Raw genomic sequence first — 21,183 nt, forward strand, 5'->3', positions numbered from 1 at the left:
GAGAGAAACAAATGAATGTCTCTGCCTGAGGGCAATGAGACAGAAATCAGGGATCCGAGGAGATGAGGTATGAGTAATGTCCTGAAAGATGAGTAGAATTCTCTAGAGGGAGGAGATTTGGGGAGAGTGTACTGCACATGATGGGAATAGCTCCTGCAGAGGCATGGAAATGTGAATGAACAGGGCTTGTTTGGGAACCAGCAAGAAGTTTGGGGTCATGGGGACTGGAGATTAGGTTATGAAAGGAGGCATAGAAAAAGATGAGGTTGGAGAGGTAGGCCAAGTTGGAATGTGAACTCCCTTGTTTAGGGCAGTGGATCCTGGAGAGTCATGAGAGAATTTTAAGCTGAAGAATGTGATATGAGCAGATTTGTGACTCGAGTCCCTATCTTAGGCCATATTAATTTATCACCATCTCTTCATTTTTTGAAAAGATCCTGATTTTGCCCTATTAGGGCACTTGTTCTTTCTCGTTTATATGATTGCAGTGGTCTAACAGGTCTCCCTGCCCCAGAATCCCCTTCCAATTTATCCTCCACATTGGCATCTTTCTAAAACACCTATCCATTCCTGCCATTGTCCTGCTGCAGCCTGCCAGTGGCTCCCCATCGCTGCCAGGAAAAATCTTTAAATGCCCAGTACGGCACGCAAGACCCTTGTAATCCAGCCTGTGCTGCTTTCCAGCCTCATCTGTCATCCCTCCTTCCCATCCTTTTTCCAGCCTGCCCCTTTTGCTATCCTTGTTAACTAGAGGACTCCCAAGACCGCCAGGCACATTTGGGGCTCCACATCTCTTCTCATTCTCCTCCCACAAAGGCTATCTGAAATGCCCTTACTGCAAACGTCTCCTTAGCTTTCAAGAACCAACTCATAAGGCAAGTTTTTTCGACCTTCCCTTGACCCCCTACAGGGAGAACAAACCCCACTTCCAGGTGCTTTCACTCTAAGCATCTTTGCCGTAAGCATTTTTTGCCATTTAACTAATTTGCTGTAAGGCAATTTTGCCCTGAAAAATTAAAAACACCGGTTGACAGTTTTTGGTTTGACAGTTTGGTTCACACTAGTTGAAATGCATTTCCTCCAATTAGTGATGTCATTGATGGCTTTATGGAGCTGACAGATGATGGATGATAATTTGCACCGAGTTATTTCTTATTTTGAAACACACTGTATTGGAGGAGAAAGAGGCCAAGGGCCTCAAAGGCGCAGACTTGAACCTGAGTTTCCCATAGAACTTTGGAATGTCTATCAAGGGACACATGACAACATGCCAAGAACACACAACAGTGTAGAGGCTTTCACAACACAATACAGAGCTCTGTTTTGTTTTCGTTTTGTTTTTAATATTTATTTATTCATTTGGCTGCGCCAGGTCTTAGCTGTGGCACACAGGATCTTCGTTGCAGCATGAGGGATCTTTAGTTGCAGCATGCGAACTCTTAGTTGCAGCATGTGGGATCCAGTTCCCTGACCAAGGATCGAACCCAGGCCCCCAGAATTGGGAGTGCGGAGTCTTAGCCACTGGACCACCAGGGAAGTCCCCAGAGCTCTGTTACGGATATGCATCCTAGCATTTGAAAATTGATACCTCTCTTAATGAAGGAAGACATTTTAGCAAAAAAGAAAAAGTTCAATGCCAAACGAGGAGAGGAATCACCAAGTTAAAAAAAAAGGAAAAAATACTATGAACAGAAGACTTGGAAGACAAGTACTTAACATACAACCCACAAAATAAAATCAGTTATTTTTGTAGTATTGCCATGAATCTACACACATTTAAAATGCTTTCTTGTATTTTGTATCTTGCAATAGTCTTTTTAATTTTGTTATTCATTTTTCATGCTTTATTATGTTGTCTTTAATGTCCCTCTTTTATTTTTCATTATTTTATCTTTTAGGGCAAAATTGCCTACAGCCAATTAGTTATGTGGTGAAAATGTGGTCCTTTTAATTTTGTTATTTATTTTTCATGTTTCATTATGTCCTTCTCAATGTCTCTCTTTTATTTTTCGTTATTTTATCTTTTATGGCAAAATTATCTTATGGCCAATTAGTTATGCAGCAAAAATGTTTGTGGCAAAAATGCTTATGGCAAAGATGCTTATGATGAAAATACTGGATACACAAATCCTTTCCCTTCTCTGGGCTCCCTGGCATCTGGTGCATGCTGATATTAGAGCATACAGCATATTGCCTCATAATTATTGCTCGCAGGGCTGTCTCCCAGGCTGGAATGTAAGCTCCACCAGAGGATAAGGTCATATCACATTCCTCTTGTAAACTCAGCTCATAGCACAGTGCCTGGCATATACATAGAAGCTCAGTTAAATGAAGTTAAATAAAGGTGTTGATTTTCTTGTCCCTTTTTTGCCTGGAATAGTTATCTTCCCCACCAAGCAACTATTTACTGTCAAATGGATATCACTCTTTTCTGGGTCGGATTTCCATTCCTAGGTCACTGAAAATATTCTTTTTAGCCAGCTGGAGAGCCAAAGGCCTGCAGCTCAGACTTCTCTTGGGTTAGAGAACAAGGGCTTCGATTGCCATGCCATAGTGGTCAGAAGACTCAAGCATCCACCAGACTCAGCTTGTAACCAAGCAGCATGATAAAGCCTTGCATTTGCCATTTAAATGTCCACACCCCCCATTTACTTCTATATATTTTGGGGCCTGAGCAATGGGCCAAAACACTTGTAGAGATATCTTGGGGGCATGGCATAATGTCTATGCTTTGGTTGGGATTTTTCTAAGGGTAACCATGCAAATGTTCAAAAAAGGGACTGCAGGAAACCAGAGAAAACGATGTCCACTTGTATAAGGGATTCCTGAGGCTCCCTCCTAAACAATGAACCCCCAAACTGGGATTTACTGAAGGGTCAGAACCCCCAGAGATCCTTACATTTCTTAATTATAGACTTCACACCTGTCTACTTTCAAGGTCCAAGAAAAAGTTCAGATGGGCTTAAGCCCCTCGCTCCCTCACATCCCTCTTCCAAACTTTAAAGCTTACAGCAGCTGGTAGGAGCTTCAAACTACTAAGTCCAGGGCATTCTCTGAGGCTTACAGCATGAGTAAAAGTATCTAGAGCCTCAGGAGCCAATTCCTGGAGGACTTTCTGGGGCATCTGGGAGTCTCTGGTTACACGGCAGAGTGCACAGATCATTGATATTGAAGCACATACATGGGACTAACATCTGGGGGATAACCTGACATTGGTTTAAGGCCAACCTGAAGATGTCTCCAACTACTGGTGTCAAAGGATTTGGAGACTGAATATTGGTGTTGGGGGAACCAGAGTAAAAAATCTTTACTTTCATTAGTTTTATTACTCATAAAACTATCTTATGGAAAGAAGGGAGGGGCAGGGTAGGAGTTTGGTTACATGGGGTACAAGTTAATTGGTAGGTACGATGAAGGAATGGGGACAAGGATTAAAGGAAAGGCCAAGGAGATGACTGTAGGGGTGTAGGTGGGGAATCGCCTGAGATTTTGCAGAGAGAATAGGAATTATTGCCTCATTAAGGGGAAATATTTGAGAGGTTGGGGGACCCAATATGAACATTTCTCTGACTTGTCTAAGATGAGGCTGGGACAGGTCTGGGTCAGCTTCGATATCTACTGGAGAGGAAATCCAGGCATGAGCAGCAAATACTCTCTCTTGACTGTATTCTCCTCCCTAGATTCTGGGGGAATTTAATCTTAGACTCAAGGCCCTTCCGTCCATATTTACAGTATGCCTGTATGGACCATCTCTTTATGGTATACATTTCTCTTGAAAGTGAGTTTAGAAACAATTACTTCTCTCATAAACAAAAACAGAAAGCAAAACAAAGGAGCAAAAAAAAATCAGCTTAGTGCTGCAGAGGATGCAGGAAGGTGGAAGAAGAAAATGCATTTCCCATACTACCTGCTATAAATGAAAATGACCAGCAGGAAATGGCAGGGTTAGAGTTTTCTAAAGAGTGAACACCCATCTGCCATACTGGTCTGTGATTGTAATTTCATGAAATACTTATTGAGCACCTATAACACACTAGAGGTAAGAAGTGACTTAGGCAAGGCCCTACCTTCAAGGAGCTCACAGTCTATGGGAGAAAACTTATGAATGGGTCCTGTACAATGACAGGACCACTGAGTTTGTGAATGGGGCAGCCTGGGCCATAGAGAGTAATGCCTAAGCACTGAAGTAGGTCTGTTTGCTGACAAAGGATGTGTCTGGGATCAACTGCACTTCTGGTCCTCCATTCAAACGCTAAGTTTAGGTAGAAAAAGGGTGCAGCTGAGCTCTGCAATGGATTCAGGATACAGCTGCTAAATCTAACTATAGTTCTTTTGGCACTGCTAACTGGGCTGGATTCTGCCTGGTGGCCAAAGACTGCCAAATCCTGATTTAAGACATTGACTTTCCAAAGAAAAATAGCTATAATGAAAATAGCTTATGTCTTACATAAAGTCTTAGCAATATAACAAACACATTACCTTTAAATAGGACCCATAGTATTTTGTTACATACGAACTGTCACACTGACTCAAAACAGTTATTTCTTGCTGTGTGTCTTTTGTGTTGTTTCCATGAGCTTGTAATTTTAACAGCACATATTTGACACTACCCAATGATGAATTTTAAGTAAATGTTTAATGAGAATTTTAAGACTTGTCCCAAAGTACCCTCCTCAACATTTTAATCATTTGACTTTGCCCTTATGATCTTAAGTCACAACTTTCCTGAGCTTTGGTTTCAACAACAAACTGGGCACAATAAAGTCCAAAACACCAGATAGCTGTAAGGTTCACATGAGATAAATATATGTGAAAGCAGGACCCTCTCTGAAAAACTGTCCCTGTTTTAAATCTGAATGAGAAGTCTTACAGCCTTGGATATTGACCCACACAAGCGGCTATGTCCTGGAGGATGAATCTTCTCCCCAGATGAGAACATGAAAAGGGCAGAAAAGGTGAAGATATAAAGGTGACCTGGCTGTGACAGAGTACCCTACTGATATGGCTCATCAGGCATTTACCCTACTCCATCCTCTCTCTCTGTTATTCACTTGGTTAAAAATGTTGACCTTGCTGGATGAGGGATGCTATTCCTTCAGTAGAAAAAAAGGGGGAGGGCTCTGAAGTCATGAGAGCATTCCTTGTAGAAAAGGGCTTTTGGACTTGAAGGACAGCATCTAGTATGGCATATATGGGGTGTTTAGAGCCCAACTAAAGACTGATAATCGATGGTAATAAACAACAAAATATCTTCTGTATGTTATGACACAGGTATATAAATCTGCCCATTTTTACAATTTAAAAAATCCAGTTCATAATATATTTGGACAGACAGAACTGTCCAACTTCAAAGAAAACATTGAGATTAAAACATCTATTCAGTTCAACAATTTAAAAACACTAGGTTAAGCAGTGAATCAAAGTGATTGGCAAAACCTTTCACTGGATAAAACAAAGTGATAATTGTGTTGAATGTTCTTAATTCATTATTTCAGAATTTAATTATATTGCTAAATATCATCTGAAAAGTCCTACACATGGACAATTCCCAGCCAACAGATTTGTAGCTGGGCCACTTTCTCCATTTGGGACAAGTCATATACATTATACTTTTTTACCCATTATTTCTAATTTCTAATTTATTTATAAGTTATTCAATTGATTAAATATTACATTTTAGGCTATATCTCAGTTTTTCCCCATATATGCCAGAATGGTGACTAAGGACACAAGTGAACGTTTAACTTGTTTAAACATGTACTGCAATACACATTATCATTTTGATAAAAAGTAATGAGTTATGAGATTTACAAGTTAGCAAATAACAAGTAGTAATACACCAAATAATTCAAGAAAACAACCTCAGTAATACAGATGTCTATTTTATTAAAAAAGTTACAAACAGGTGGACTGCAGGGTCATCTTACAAAATGACAAGAATGAAATCTATTGGAAAAATTTTACTTTTACAAATCTTTATAGGTCATTGTTCAATGTTTGTACTTGTTATTCGAGATTTTTTACCTTTCATTGATAAAGTTACAGTACATTAGATCCATGATAATAGGTTACATGATTTTATTTGCAGAGCCCTACTGCAGTGATTTGAACAACTCCTAAACAGACGCCATAGTAAAGACGAGACACATATTGCATTTAATATTAATTTATTATCCTAATAAGCAACTTGACATGCAATTTATTGAGGAAGCTAAAATAACTTTTGGTCCCTTTTCTTAAAATGTGCTGGAGAAACCACCTTTAAATCACTTTCCCCTGATTCCTGTGATCCTAAGTGAATTCAAGTTAAACTTGCTGCTGAGGTCAGTGACAGAGAGAGCGAGAGAGAGCAAGAGAATGAGAACTATCCATAGGAAAGAAACACTGTATTAAAAAAAATCCATCTGCAGAAAATTTAAATCATTATGAATTATTTGATTCCTTTAGAATTTCACAAAGCTAATAAAGATGAACCACAATCACCTAACCTACTTTGTTTTTGTTTTTTTTGCGGTACGCGGGCCTCTCACTGCTGTGGCCTCTCCCGTTGCGGAGCACAGGCTCCGGACGTGCAGGCTCAGTGGCCATGGCTCACGGGCCCAGCCGCTCCGCGGCATGTGGGATCTTCCCGGACCGGGGCACGAACCTGTGTCCCCTGCACCGGCAGGCGGACTCTCAACCACTGCGCCACCAGGAAAGCCCTCACCTAACCTACTTTGAACTGAGTGTTTGGTTTTAAGTTTGGTGTTAAAGTGCAAACTTAAATTAGGTATTCATTTCAAGCAGTTTATAAATAAGAAACAAAGTTTCAATTGCCTCCACCCTTACTATCTCACCATAAAATTCAAAATCTAAAATCAAGAGTTCACTTTGAGGGAATTTGATCAGGAATCAAATGCAACACGATTTTAAAAAAGGAAATCAAAGTTTAATTAATTTCTACGCAATAATGAATGGTCATGATGACCAATAAATCACATGAATGTAGATAACATTTTATTTGAACATCACACACAATATAAATTTAAAATTGCCACACCCTTCCAAAAACCATCACTGCATATATTAGAGCTTTCCTTGACAAAGTTATTGAGCTATTATTATAGATCAAAAGTATAGTTTTGGTTTTTTTTTGTTTTCTTTTATTTAGAAGCATGTTCAAATGACTAAAGCTGGGCTCCTAAAATCGAGAACTTTGGTGCAGTAGGTGAGCTGCAGTTATTAACTTCTGCAAATTAAAAGCACACAACTAAAACCAAAAAAAAAACCCAACAACAAAATACTGTCAAACTTACAAAATTTTTAAATCATTGCTAGAAAAAGCGCTCGTCATGATGTTAAAACTGAACCACAAGATTACTCTTTATAAGTTTTATTTCTGCTTCTATACCTGTGTTACTGTTAAAATGTTCAAGTATTCAGACAAAATGTGCTGATTAGGTAAACAACATGGAAGGCAATGGCTATTAGAAGCACATTTGCGAAAAAACAAAAACAAAAACAAAACGCCCAGAGACTTGGCGCTATCCTCCCTCCTGTTACACAGATTTTTGTCTCTACTACAAACATGCTTCTTGAGAAATAACTAAAAAGCAATTGTGATAGTGCAAGAAAACTTTAACAAATATTGCTTTAAACTATTACTCAGAAAGACAAATATTGAGAACTAGAAACTGTATATGACTTTATTTGAATTTAATTTTACATGTGCAGAAGTCTACTAGATGTCAATTACAAGCCTGACAGGCAAAGCTGAGCTATCTCTGTTTAGGTATACAATTAATTTACCATGGATACAATATCCCTCTTCAAAGGCATTGCTAAGTAGGTCATAACTAAATTTAGAACTTCACAGAAAGGAAAATGTTACTGCTGCAATTTGATGCTGTAAATGAGATTAACACATGTGAAAACCTAATGGAATCAAATGCTTAACTCTTCAGCTAAATGCTCTACAGTCAATTTCAAATATCAATTGTAACTTTCAGAGCATTTTAATTACAAAAACACATCACAAACAGCAGTTGAAGAAAAGGGATAATCCATCCATACAGGTAAAATGTGATCTTTAGTTTCTTTTTACAACACTGCCACACGTAAACAAAGGCTCAAAGTATTAACCAACCATTTAAAGGAGAAAGATTTTACAAATAGAATGAAGCACTGGTGCGAGGTAATATACAGAAGTAACCATTTGTTTAAGGCTCAATTTTTTCTCCATTATAACTTTCTTTTAAAAGGCATTGAGTAGGTAATACTGAGTTTGAGTATTTAATAAATACAAGTTGAGAAACAGATTAAAGAAATCAATTAAAATATTAAAAATTAATTCTTGCATATTAGCCATCAATAAGAACTTAGAAAGCTACAAAAGAACTGATTGATAAAGAACAGATTTTAAACATATGGTAAACGTGCTAAGCATTCCTGTTTAAGGTCAATGGATCTTGAAGGCCAAAGACCTTATGCACTTAGTTAGATGTATGGCAACATGCTGTAATAGAGACAGGTTTACCAAGGCTCAGTTCTGCAACCCAGGTTGTAAAGTTCTCCAAAGCAGCATCTGTGCAAATTTCCTCTGAGTTTTATCTGCAATTAAGATTAAAATGTCATTAAAATGTAGAAATATAGATTACAGTTTAAAATGAAAACACTGACAACAGACCTCTATACACATGCAAGTGGTACCAGAATCGTAAAGTGGAATTTCACTGTGTTCCCCATAAATTTAAGCAAAAATAATTTTCTGTGGTCCAAAAGAATCATTAAATTTTAGCAACACTATAATGATGCATTGGATGTAATACACTGTACCTTTTATTTTAAAAAATATTATATTTTATAAAGTATACAATATTAAAAATGTTATTACGTGTTTAACAGATCTTACAGTGTAAAAGTGGCAAATGTCACTTCTACTTTGAATTTGATCTCTTCATGTTTTTAATGGGAAATAGTATTAGAATTAAATGTATACTGATTATGAACTAACTTGACAATATGCAAAACTTCAAAAGTTAGGGGTTTTTTTGAGATTTTAAAATAAGAAAATGTAATTCAATCAAAGCCTAGCTATCAAGCATCTACTAGGTACCCCGACTTGGGTTAGATGCTAGGTGACAGCAGTAGTTCAAATTTCCCACTCTGGTCTGCCCTCTTCAGTACATCCTCCCAACCATAAAAGCTTCTCCTATGATTGAGATTTCTCAGTCTCTGTTCTTAGAATTCGTAGACTTCCACCCTCCTAATTAATACCACGGGGAAAAAAATCTATCATTCAGACACAATGTCTTTTAAATATACTGGATCACCAAAGTGCTTCTAGGGGAATGGAATTACATTTTTTAGTGTAAAAGATTAAAATTGTTAAATAAAGTCAGAAACAAAGAGTGGAATAGCAACTATGAAACAATGCCAAGTGAAACCAACTTAAGATCATCTTAGGGCTCTACCAATGTTTATACATGCAAAATTTTAATTTCATTTGACAGCTACACATCTATTAGTGTTCAAAGAGCCTGAGAGAACTCTTTATTAGCAGCTATATCATAAAAATGATTAGTTTTAAAGAACGTCTCTCATTATTATTGAAATTCTGCCACCTAAACACATTAGGAAAAACAGAACAAAAGTTTGCCTCTTTAGAAATTATTAAAGAAAAATTTTTCTTCCAATTAACATTAAGACTTTCTTTGCATTAACGCAAGTTGTTAATTAGGACACTGGTTATTTAAGCTTGGGCAAGTCCAGTTTCCTCATCATTAAAATAAGGATAAAAATTCTTTCCTGACAGGGTTGTGGTAAACATCACATAAGGTACTATGTGAAAGCACCTTACATGTCAAATGTCAGGTAACTTTTTCATTTCTCAACTATGTTATAAATTTCTAGAAGACCAGGATTATGCCTTTGATATCCAAATTAAAGACCTTTATATTTTTATTTTTTAGCCTCATTTCAATTTTTATACCTATTTGAACACAACAGTATTTCATTATATATTCAGTTCATTGTGAGGACTCTTTTTCATATCAGACTTTCATCAATTAACATGAATAGTAAGTTGACTATAAATTTTAACCCACATTTTTCAAAATAAACAATTATAAAGAGTTTAGGATTTCCAAATATGAATATGTCTCTTAAATAGGGAAGACTTGGATGATTTAATAGTTCAGGAATTCTCTGAAATCAAATTGAGGAAGTAGTGATTATTTCTAGCCAAAATAAACATTAAGAATACATACCAGCTTATTAACCATAATCTATATGAAATAAAACGTGATAAAAAATGCATTATTTCCCACCCTCTAAAAACCTGGTTAATACTTGGTCTATCCACCTTCCACAGGATGACAATACTCCAGTGAAATCAAGAGACATAGATAAATCCCGGGTCAGATTCAACAGTATTAATATGAGGCATGCCATTAAACAAAGTATTAATACCAACTACTTTTCAAGAGAGTAATAAATTTTAATTCTCTGCAGTAATAAATTCTGAGGCAAAAGCTTGCATTAAGCCAAAAGTACAGTCTCTCTCAGATTAGAAGTTCACTGAATGCAAAATGTAAATGTTACTGCTCCACACTGTGAAAGCAAAATTTTCAGTGTACTAACAACTCCTATTCATTTAAAAAAACATTCCAGAAGTTTTAAAGGCAGCTGGTCAAAGTCATACTTTTTAACTCCCAGGATATCACATCCAGATACACTGCAAAAGTATAACATGCTACTTGTGAGACAGAACACAAGTGATCCTTGGCCTTACTCTCAAGTTTCCAGCAAGACACCCAACAAATCTGAACTCTGGAAGCTTCTGCTCAAATTCTTGCTTAACTGGTTTCACTTTTCCACTTTTTTCTAATTAGATTTTGTTAGGAAAGAATAAAAAAAAAAAGCCCAAACAACAGTCCAAACCTTTTGCTCAGGAAATTATGAAATAGGGTCTCCCAAGTGGGGTAAATTGGTACACGAGAGTACCAAACGCAGAACTGAAAGAACAAAGATCATTATTTATGTCAGCGTGAAGAAAAAGGGAGACTCTTGATTCAAGACTAGCACATCATTTCACGTGGCAGCAGAATGCCTGGGATATTAACAAAGGCTCCTAAAAGGCTTAGCAGTTTATGAATGCCTTTCTAGCTTAGCTGGATTTAGCATTTCCAAATACAATGGTATTTACTAGCATTCTTTTTAGCAAATATAAATGTGCAACCATAATCAATTTTAACTTTTTCCAGTTTTATACATATGATATTCTGGGGACTTAACCAAAGGAACTTTTAAAAAAATAAATTTCGTTTCACATTTTTGACTTGGCATTTTCATATCCAAGTTAAATATTAATTATATTAGCAAAGCACTAGGCTAGAATTCTGTTGATAGAGTTTATGTTTTTTGTCAAATATCTTGCTTGTTTCTCCACTGTAATTTGAATAACACTCATGAAGCTTATTAGGGGGTGGAGTGAGAGAACTAGGATCATTAAAAGTGCTCATCTGTCACCCATTAAACATAGAGAGCAGAAGCTGAACCTATGGCATAGAATCCTCAAATGGAAGGTGAACCGTGCTTTAAGGAGAACGTGCACACTAAAAGTTTACGGTAAACCCAGGGTAAAAAGGAAAAGCTATTTTTCTTATGTCCTAGACCTAAAATCTCTAAGTTTAAATTCATATGATGAATTCAATTCTGAGACCTCAAACAGTATGGTCATGCCCACTGATATAAGCGGCAGTGTGAGTCCAATAATCTGATCCTAGCTGCTAGCTTTGAATTAACCCAGGTAGGGCACTGCTTCCCTCAACTCTAAATTGCTTTTTCTGAACCCCATACTCCTAAGACTGTGGCTAATCAAAGGAATTTGGGAGTATGTTTTTAGTAGGATAAGTTTTTCCAACAGCTGACAGGATTTAAGTTTTTCTTGGTGATATTATCTTCTGGATTTTAGAATTCCACTGAGAAGTACTCCCACGAGGAGAATCTTTCCTCAAGTATGGCTAGAATACTTCCTCAGTGGCAATTCTCCAACTCCATGATGCAATTTTTGTTAATTCTACTGATGGCTCATTCTAAGCTAGAGAGGTAACAGAGTAAAAGTGAATGGCTCAAATGCATTTTATTCTGCAATAAAAGCCTAATCTTGAGGTTAAAAGGAAGCAGTTAAAGTGGGAAGAGATATACAAAGAGTCATTCTAATCACAGACACCTCCACACCCAGAGCAGGTCTAACTAGACACCTATCCACCCTGAACAGTCCCAAACCATGAACCTTGTGGGGGTCAGTGAAGGTCTGGGAGAATTAGTGGGCAGAAAGGACAAGGCAACTCTATTCTTCCCTTTTCCCCCAGGTCCATTGCAGATCTATATGGTACACACTACCCCAAGGAATGCTTTCTCCTTCACTCAGGGCCGCTGTGTCACAGGCTCCATTCTGGCTCACTATGTGAACTGGATGACAAACGAGCATTTAAAGTAAGCTCTTTTCTCCAAAGTGATAAGCAAGATAGGGCAGGGGGGAAAAAAGGAAGTATCTATCTAAAGTGTAACTTCAACAATAGAATTCCACCCCAGGGTTTTACTGATATGATTAATATTTAACTTGGATATGAAAATGCCAGCATTTTAAAGTACAAAATGTGATTTAATTTTCATGATTTCCCCCTCACATCTGCTAAATCCCCAGCATATCATATCTAATTAAAAGCTGGAAAAAAGATTAGAAACAATTCTGATTCCACATATTTATTTATTTAAAAAAAAACCTGAAAATGCTAATCAATTCCACTGTGTTTAGAAATAGTAAGGCCAGCTAGACTAAAATGACATTCATAGATGGTTCAGCCTTTCAGGAGCCTTTGTTAACATCCCGGGCATTCTGCCGCCATGTGAAATGATGTACTAGTCTTGAATCAAGAATCTCCCTTTTTCTTCGGGCTGACATATATAATGAACTGAGGCTGACATAAATAATGATCTTTGTTCTTTCAGTTTGATTCCCGGTGTTTGGTACCCTTATGCACCACTTACTCTCATTGAGAGAACCCGTCCATAATACACAGAGAAAAATAGGATAAAATCCTGCAGGAGACCTTCAAGCTGTAGTAAAGAACACCTTCTTTTATTCCTGTTTTTTTAAAAAATAATAATAATAATTTCTGTCAATACTGGACGGAGATACAGGCATCCTTGAAAAAATAATCTTTAAAAAATTCTATTTGCCAAAAGAGTATTTACCAAATGATCACATTTAAGGAATAACTTTACTGTACTTCCCTAACAGAATATTTTTAGGATATTATTTTCTTTCTTTCTGGAATTCCCTGTTTGGAAATCACCTCTGCCCCTCCCCCCATCCACTCAAATCCTACCCATTCTTCAAGGCCTGACTCAAACGCTACTGCTCCCCAGTTCCTCTAAATCAGTGGTTCTTAACCAGGGGCAATTTTGCCCCCCAGGAGACACCTGGCGATGTCTGGAAATATTACTGTTCATCACAACAGAGGGGCGGGGGGAATGCTCTCGGCATCTAGTAGGTAGAGGCTAGGGATGCTGCTAAACATTCTGCAATGCACAGGACGGTCGCTACAGCAAAGGGTCCTGAATGTTGAGAACCTGCTCCAACTGAACGTGGTCTCTCCTTTCCCTGAAACCCCACAGCACTGTGATTTACTTCTTTTATAGTACTATGAGATTATTAACAAAACACTCATCATTCTTAACGACAGTATCTCACAACAGCCAAATGTCAACTATTTACACCAATACAGGGGAACGATGATACAGTTAATAAAACCAAGACAGGGCTGCGACACTGACCTGGGTTTCTATTATACTTCTGCTGCACAGTAAATGAAGTCCTTCAAAGCAGTTGGTGGCAGGCTCCTCGGGTCAGTAAGGAAACCAGCCACGAAAGCAGTGCATAAGGAATCTGGCATTGCTTCCAGACTTACAGTAAGATTACTGCCAGTGGGAGGGTGAAAGGTGAGGAAACAATCCTGGGAGCCATGCAGATAAACAGGTGTTGGGCAACAGACTGGTGACTCAAATTGAAGGGTGGCAAGAAATAAATGTGAGGAATTATCAGCAGTAATGCTTAGAACATTAATATAGTTTCTATTTCAATTAAGAGAAACCAACCTACAACAATCACAGTTCTTCTGACTCACTTGAGTCTTACTATCTCTAATTTGGACAAGGTACTCTTATAAATATTAAGGACAAACATTTCCAAAATCACCTTTATTTGTCAAAGTTTGATCTTCAATCTAAATCTGGGACTGACAGACTTCAGAGCTCTATGACTCAAGCTACAGGACTCAGAATCCATCACCTATTTTTTCAAATAAATAGTAAGCAAGCACAACCACAAACTTTATGGACCTCCAATTACAGATACCTGTGCACATCAGTTCAATTTTATTTGACAGGAAAAAAACCCACTGCATACAGTGTGCTTTGTTCTAAAAGATCTTGGTCAGGGGACTCCCTATAACATTTTCAGAAATCCAGCTGATTAGATATTTTATTTCAAGACTCACAGCTTCAACTGTGTATTCTGCTTATAAAAACCAAACAAAAACTACACAGGCAACTTAACCCATTATTATAAAAATGAGCAATTATTGTTATTAATATCTTCTGAGTTAACAAAAAATATAAACATAGTTTCCTTGAGATATTAAAAAGTCTACTTAATCATTCTTGTAGATAACCAAACAGATTAAAAGTTAATTTAGATCACAAAAGCTGCAAAATGAAATAAACTCAGAAATAACTCAGAATAAGAAATCTTTAAAAATAGCTTTAGACATTACTTATTTGCCAGTTTGACTAAGACAGTGGCCCTCTACATGTGAGACCAATTTTATTCAGTTTCCTTCCTATAGCTGTCTACATTAATGACAGAAAAAAACTTGGAACATTTTGCAGGAGCTGGTTAATTTTTTATAAAGATGATAAAACTAAAATGCATACACTTATGCCATTTGCCCGGTTAAAAGTGTCAGATAGAGAAACAGAGCATAATGGTAAAGACGCGACACCACACAGAACTTGCTCAAACTTGAAGCTGGCTTACAATTTAAGAAGAGACATTGTGGTATCAAGAACCCTGGACTCAATCACCTACATAGGCCTGTTCCTGCCTCAAAAAACTATATTGTAAGTGTGATGCTATCAACAAAACATATGCTGGGCTACAGTCTGCACAGTGACACTATATGATAACAGATGGAGCTAGGTATAAGACAATAAATGTGTTTTCATCTCATTCTGGTATGCTCAAAAACTGATGAGTGAAAGCATTTTGAATAAAGCACTGTTGTCATCCTTCATTTTCAAAGATGACACCAGCTGACAGAAGATCTTGTCTGAAAAGATAAATTAGGGACTGTTAGTCTTTCCTCCAGGGAGCACATATAAAGCCAGACCTTTGATTAGGAATCATCTCTGCGATCTGAAATGACTGTTGCCATTTGCAACACTGCCTCTTAGACTTGAGGTCAGTCTTGGCTCAAAACAATCAATTCCATTCCTGATATTGTCAGGCTAGTCTGGCATTTTCTGTGGTTTCTCAGTCATCCAGGATATTTGTTGTCTTATCTTATAATCTAAGTATTATTGTCTAAGTGAGACTGTCTGCCCAATTACAACCTAGATTAAAAGATCATGACATGAATAAAATAATCTCATTTTAAATGCTCAGTAAGTTTTATATAACCTTACTTTTCCAAAAACACATTCATTAAAAAAACCTTTATTAAGTTATTTAGCCCAATGAAAGGTTTGAAGATTTTACTATTGTTCTTATTAACTCCATTATTTATTAAACTGAATACATTATTTTCCTAGGCTTGGGACTGTCCGTTCTAAACACATCACAGATGATTTCACCAGATTCTCATCTGGACCATATATTCATAATGAAGTCAAGGTACATTGTGGCACTATAATTTATTATTATCAGAGGTCACTTAAGTCCCTCCAGTGCAAGGTACAGATGAACTTGATTAAATAATCATCCTGTAAATCTAGCACTTGGGTGATTAGTAAATTGATGATTTCAATTACAGCAGCTCTCCAGCCCAGAAAAGAAAAGCATAGAAAACACAAAACTAATCATCTTCTCAAATTATTACTGGATGCTCTCCCATGCATTTTGGATGCTACATCACCAAAACAGGGAAAAGGTGTATTATCCTTTAACTTACCCCACCCCAAAGGAATGTTACCAGAGAGAGAACAGTAAATCGCTTTAAAAAACAAATCTTGGTGATGGGAATACAGGCAATTTCTTACCTTCATTTTACTAATCTGTATTTTTTTCGATTTTCTACATTGAATGTTGACTATTTTGTACTAAGGGAAATATTATTTTAAAAATAAAGAAATTTAAGGTAGCACAATGTGTATTATTAGTATTACCCAGCTTTTTGTTCCACTTGACCAAAAACATAAGGTTCCATCAACAACTAACCTGCTCGGTATGGCCATGACTGAGGTTATCTTTTTTTTACTGGACAACGCAAGTTGTACAACACTGATCTTGCTTCTCGGGCAGGGAAGAATAGTTCATTTGCCTGACGATCTCGGCAAAAAGTTCATCCACCATTGATTTACTTTTTGCCGACGTCTCCATGAAAGGACAGCCCCATTCTTGAGCCAGAGCTCTGCCTTCTGAAGACATAACCTCTCTTTCTGGTTCCAGATCCACTTTATTTCCTACTAGGATCAGTGGGACTTTTTCATATCTCTTCACTCTGACAATCTGATCTCTCATTGGCTTGATATCCTATGTAAACAGTCACAAAGAAAAAGGAAAAAATTATGCTATTTGCATAACCATAAAAGAAATATTGCAATATTGCAAGAAGTCATCCTTCAGTAAGTAGAGAAAGCTGAATCCAAAATAAAACCACACACCCAAATAGAGAAAATGTCATTTTCTCCATTGAAGTAGGAACTAGATAACTTCCACAGACCCTACCTGCTGGATTTCTGTCAAGAATATAAAATGTAGGTTGCACACTAACTTTAGGACTCATTTAATCACTTCTTTCCCTCAGTCGATACAGATTTAAAAAGCAAATTCCCAAATATGATGAATCCATTTGTACAAAAGGGTGTCTGGCCATGTCCTTAAACCTGCCGGCTTGTCATCACTCCTGATAACACCTGTTATCCTAGCACAGGATGGCAGCATCTATGCATTCCTAGCCATTTAGCAAGAGCACTTGAGAGAAAGTGTTTTAGGTGGGAACAAAAACACTGCTTTGTGTCTAGAAGACCAAAGTTAAAAAGAGATTCACACACTTCAGTGTTTCATTTTAAATGTAACGGTATGCCTTTATGCTCAAAATACACTTCAATGTTAGAAATTACTGTACACTAGTGAGCAGCTCCTGGGAGGCACAATGCAGGGGGGAGTCTAGGCGGGAAGAAGTCAAACTTTCCTTTGCCTATGTTCCGGTTTACAACTTGAATTTTCTCCCACGTGTATTACTTTTTGTAAGTAATTACAATTAATTACAAAAGGTAAAAGCCTCAACAATTCTCTAGGAGGGTGAACTTTGGGGGGGGCGGGTAGTACTGATTTAAGACATGTTATAGATTTAATACTAACATTAGTTTTTTGGATTTTTTGTAACTTAAAAGGTTTGACTTAAATATAACACGTGTTTAATTTGAATAGTTACAGTGCACAGTATTCACTTGCAGGATGAAGGAAAAACAAGGGATTGAAAATTTACAAAAACATACGGTTATTTGACATTTGTAACAATTTTGTTTGATCACATATCAATTCAGTCTTCTAGGTTAAGCTTCTTTTCCCTGTGTCCTTATGGAAACACAAGTTCAGCTGAGAATCCAAATTTATGGCATTTGGGCTTAAAAGAGTTTAAGTCTCCATTGAAATAATGGCAGTTTTTCACTCTCTATTTATGTGTATAAAAGAAGTAGCTATAATGGATATCTTATGAAAGACCCTTCAAAAGACTGCCAGCCTCAAGAGAGTCAGCTAATAGAATAACAAATGTCCCAAGGATCCTTTAGAAAGAAAACAGCTGTCAAATAGCACCTTTAGCACATTGGTACTTTCTGGTGAAAAATGCTTTTATAATAGTAATGCTTTGGAATTTAAGCCTACATAAAATGAACTTTAGTTTGGTCACAGTAACTCTGTTTCATTTACCCACAACTTATTATCTTTAAAAGAAAAAAAACCTTGAAGTTGCTATATCTGGTTACTGGAAAAGCTCACTATAGTACTTTAAGTTAAAATACTAAGAAAAGTGGAATTAGCACATTGGCTTGGCTAAAGCACTTAATGTCTCTTATGTAAGCAACATTAGTGCATACCTTTAAATGCAGAAAAAATATCCATTTCCTAAAGCAATGGAGGTCAATATAACGGGTCAATATGAGGTTATTTATTTTCAAGGAATAAATAGCAACATTTATTGCATCTCTTAAAATAATGTTAAACCTCCAGTCTGTCTTCCAGTGAAGGACACGACAGATATTCCGAAGAAATTGGACCACCTCCAGTTCAGCCACCGGCCGGGAGTTAGAAATCTGCACTTGTTCAGTGTTCCCAGTTCCATATATTTTCTATAAATATTGTCAGTGTTATCAGAAACGATTTGGATGAACTGCAGAAAAGGAGAGTCATTCTAGATTTTTGTTCATTAATTCTAGGTACTAGTCTTTTCAATTAGTAACTTCCCTTCACACGCCCCAAGTAAGTAAAATGCCTAGAAGGCAGGTCTTGAGTTCTTCATCTTGCAGCCCTAAGATTTATAAATCTGGCTGAGAGACTTGGCTGAGAACAGAGAGGGGGAGGGGGGAAACAGACGCGGAGGAGTTATCTGTGCAACAGATAATCGGCTCCAAATAATTTTCCTTCTGAAGTGCTCTATTTGCCCAAGATTATCTTTTAAATGTTGTTTTGAGTACATTAACCAAGACTTGTTGACTTGAACAAGCAACTTCAGAAGGCTATATAGTCCAGGCTAAATATACACAAGCTGACATTTCTTTTTCACTTCTCTTTCACTTAAAAATAACTTTAAAACATTTGTTGACGGTTGAGACTTTAGTCCTCTCTACAGAAACAACTCGATACTTTTCCGTGCCAGGAGTAACCTCAAAAATGCGCCATGTCTAACTTTCAAAAGCAAAACACAGTCATTTACGCACGGTGCAAGCAAACCAGAAGTAAATGTAGATTACCACACCCCCTTCTAACAAATTACAAGACTTGGTTTGGTTACCTGAAAAGACTGTTGATTAACCAGACTATAAACCAGGATGAAACCTTGGCCGTTTTTGATGTACAGATCTCTCATGGAGGCAAACTGCTCAGTTCCTGCGGTGTCCAGAATTTCCAGCACGGAGGGGGAAGAGTCCACTTCGATCTCTTTGCGGTAGAAATCTTCAATGGTGGGGTCATATTTCTCAATGAAAGTCCCAGTGACAAACTGCACAGTCAGGGCAGATTTGCCAACCCCTCCGCTCCCTAACACCACTACCTTGTATTCCCTCATGAGTCCCACCTTCCCCAACTCCTACCAGAGGGAGGGAAAAATTACACCCCGCTCGCTGCGGCGCGGCTCTGGGAGGCGGAAGGTGGGCGGAAATCTGCGAACCCGGGAGGAGAGTGCAGAGAAGCCGAGGGCCCAACGAGGGAAGAAGAGGAAGTTAAAGGAGGGGGAGGGGAAAGAGCGAAGTGTCGGGGTGGGTGGGGATGGGATGGTAATGCCCTTCCTATAGGAACTGAAGCCCAGGCAGGGGGCGTGGGGAGAGGGCGAGCCCGGAGCAGCCCGGAGTGGGGGGGAGGCGAGGCGCGCCCCCCGGAGGGAAGGGGTGGGCGCCGCAGGACCGACGGGGGCCCCCGCTGGAAGGCGGGCGTCGAAGGAGTCTGCGGCCGGGGGCTGCCCCGTACCCCTCCCCCGCCCTTCACACAAAGGGGCCCAGGGACGCCGCTTCCTGCTCTCGCCGCCGAGCCGGCCCGGGCCTGTGTGCTCCGTTCCAGTCTCTGCTGCCCGGACGGGTCTTTGGGCCGCGGCTCCCGCGGGCGTCGTCCGGCCTGTGATGGGGCGGGGAGAGGGCGACCGTTACCCGCCAGACCCCCGCCCGCCCCAGCCGGGCGGCCCGGCCGGCCGCTTCCCCTCACCCGCCCCCGGCTCCCACCCGGACCCGGCAACCGCCGCCAACACCGCCGCCGCTTACCCTGCTGTCCGCACTCGCCCGGCCTCCCGGGAGGCTCTGTCACGCCAAGGCCATGGCCATCGGCCGGCTCCTTGGTCTCACCGCCGCCCCTGCGCCGCGGCTCGCAGAGGGAAAAGGGGCGGGGGCTGTCCGGCGGCGGCGACCGTTGGGACTCCAGGCGAACCCACCTCTTTTATTTCTCACCCCCCACCCCCCCCCACCGCACACACCCGGAAGGGTTTCCCTGACACACTGGTTGAGGTGCCCCAGTTCCCCGAGACGGGACGGGATCACTTCCGGTGGGGAAAGTCCCACCTCTCCGGGGCGAGCCGGGTGGCGCTGGGGCCGCGCCCTGCTGGGCGAGACGGCCAGGGGACAGTTTCGGGTCCGGGCTACGGCCTTGGCAAAGGGCCTCTCCCAGAACCTCCGGCGTCCTCCCTTTTTCCGCCCGGCTGCCCGCAGCTGCTGTTCCTGCTGCTGATGCTGCGGACAGTCCCACCCCGACCTCGCGGAAGCCTCTCCGCGTCTCAGCTGCCCGCAGCCCGGCCTGAGGACTCGATCCACGCTTGGCGGATCTAACGACCCGGAGAACGCCAAACATCTCCGGACTAGAAGCGGAAGGGAAAATAAGACAGCCAAGAAAGTTGATTCTCTTTGCTGGTATTCCTTCCACTTGACATTTTTCGAAGAAACGCGTGCAAACTAGCCTTCGACTTCGCTAATGGTTCTGATTTCCTCTGTGGTGTGTTTTATTTAGCCGTGCCTGACAAATAATTAAACACACACACGGTACTTTTATCATCTGGCAAATCTGCTTTGTCTCTATCAGCAAATGCCAAAGTCATTCCTTTCTTTCTTATCACCAGGGTCGAAAAACAACAGGATTAGAAGTAGACTTTACGGTACTGTAACTCAGCTTTGCCCCATTTTTTATTCCAACCGCTACGCAGCAGGGAAGCCTTGATTGGA

The 21,183-nt window shown here is 39.4% G+C and overlaps 1 protein-coding gene across 1 annotated transcript; it reads right to left on the reverse strand.

The window, feature by feature from the left end:
* Nucleotides 1-16,500: 16,500 nt before the first annotated feature.
* RAP2C (RAP2C, member of RAS oncogene family) lies at nucleotides 16,501-19,550 on the reverse strand (the record flags this gene model as incomplete). Its single annotated transcript, XM_079727381.1, has 2 exons — nucleotides 16,501-16,795; nucleotides 19,278-19,550. The coding sequence occupies 2 exons, from the start codon at nucleotides 19,548-19,550 to the stop codon at nucleotides 16,517-16,519; spliced, it is 552 nt and encodes a 183-aa protein (XP_079583507.1). The 3' UTR covers nucleotides 16,501-16,516.
* Between the last annotated feature and the right edge of the window lie 1,633 nt (nucleotides 19,551-21,183).

The sequence above is a fragment of the Hyperoodon ampullatus genome (assembly GCF_949752795.1).
Source record: "Hyperoodon ampullatus genome assembly, chromosome: X".
Lineage (NCBI taxonomy): Eukaryota > Metazoa > Chordata > Mammalia > Artiodactyla > Ziphiidae > Hyperoodon > Hyperoodon ampullatus.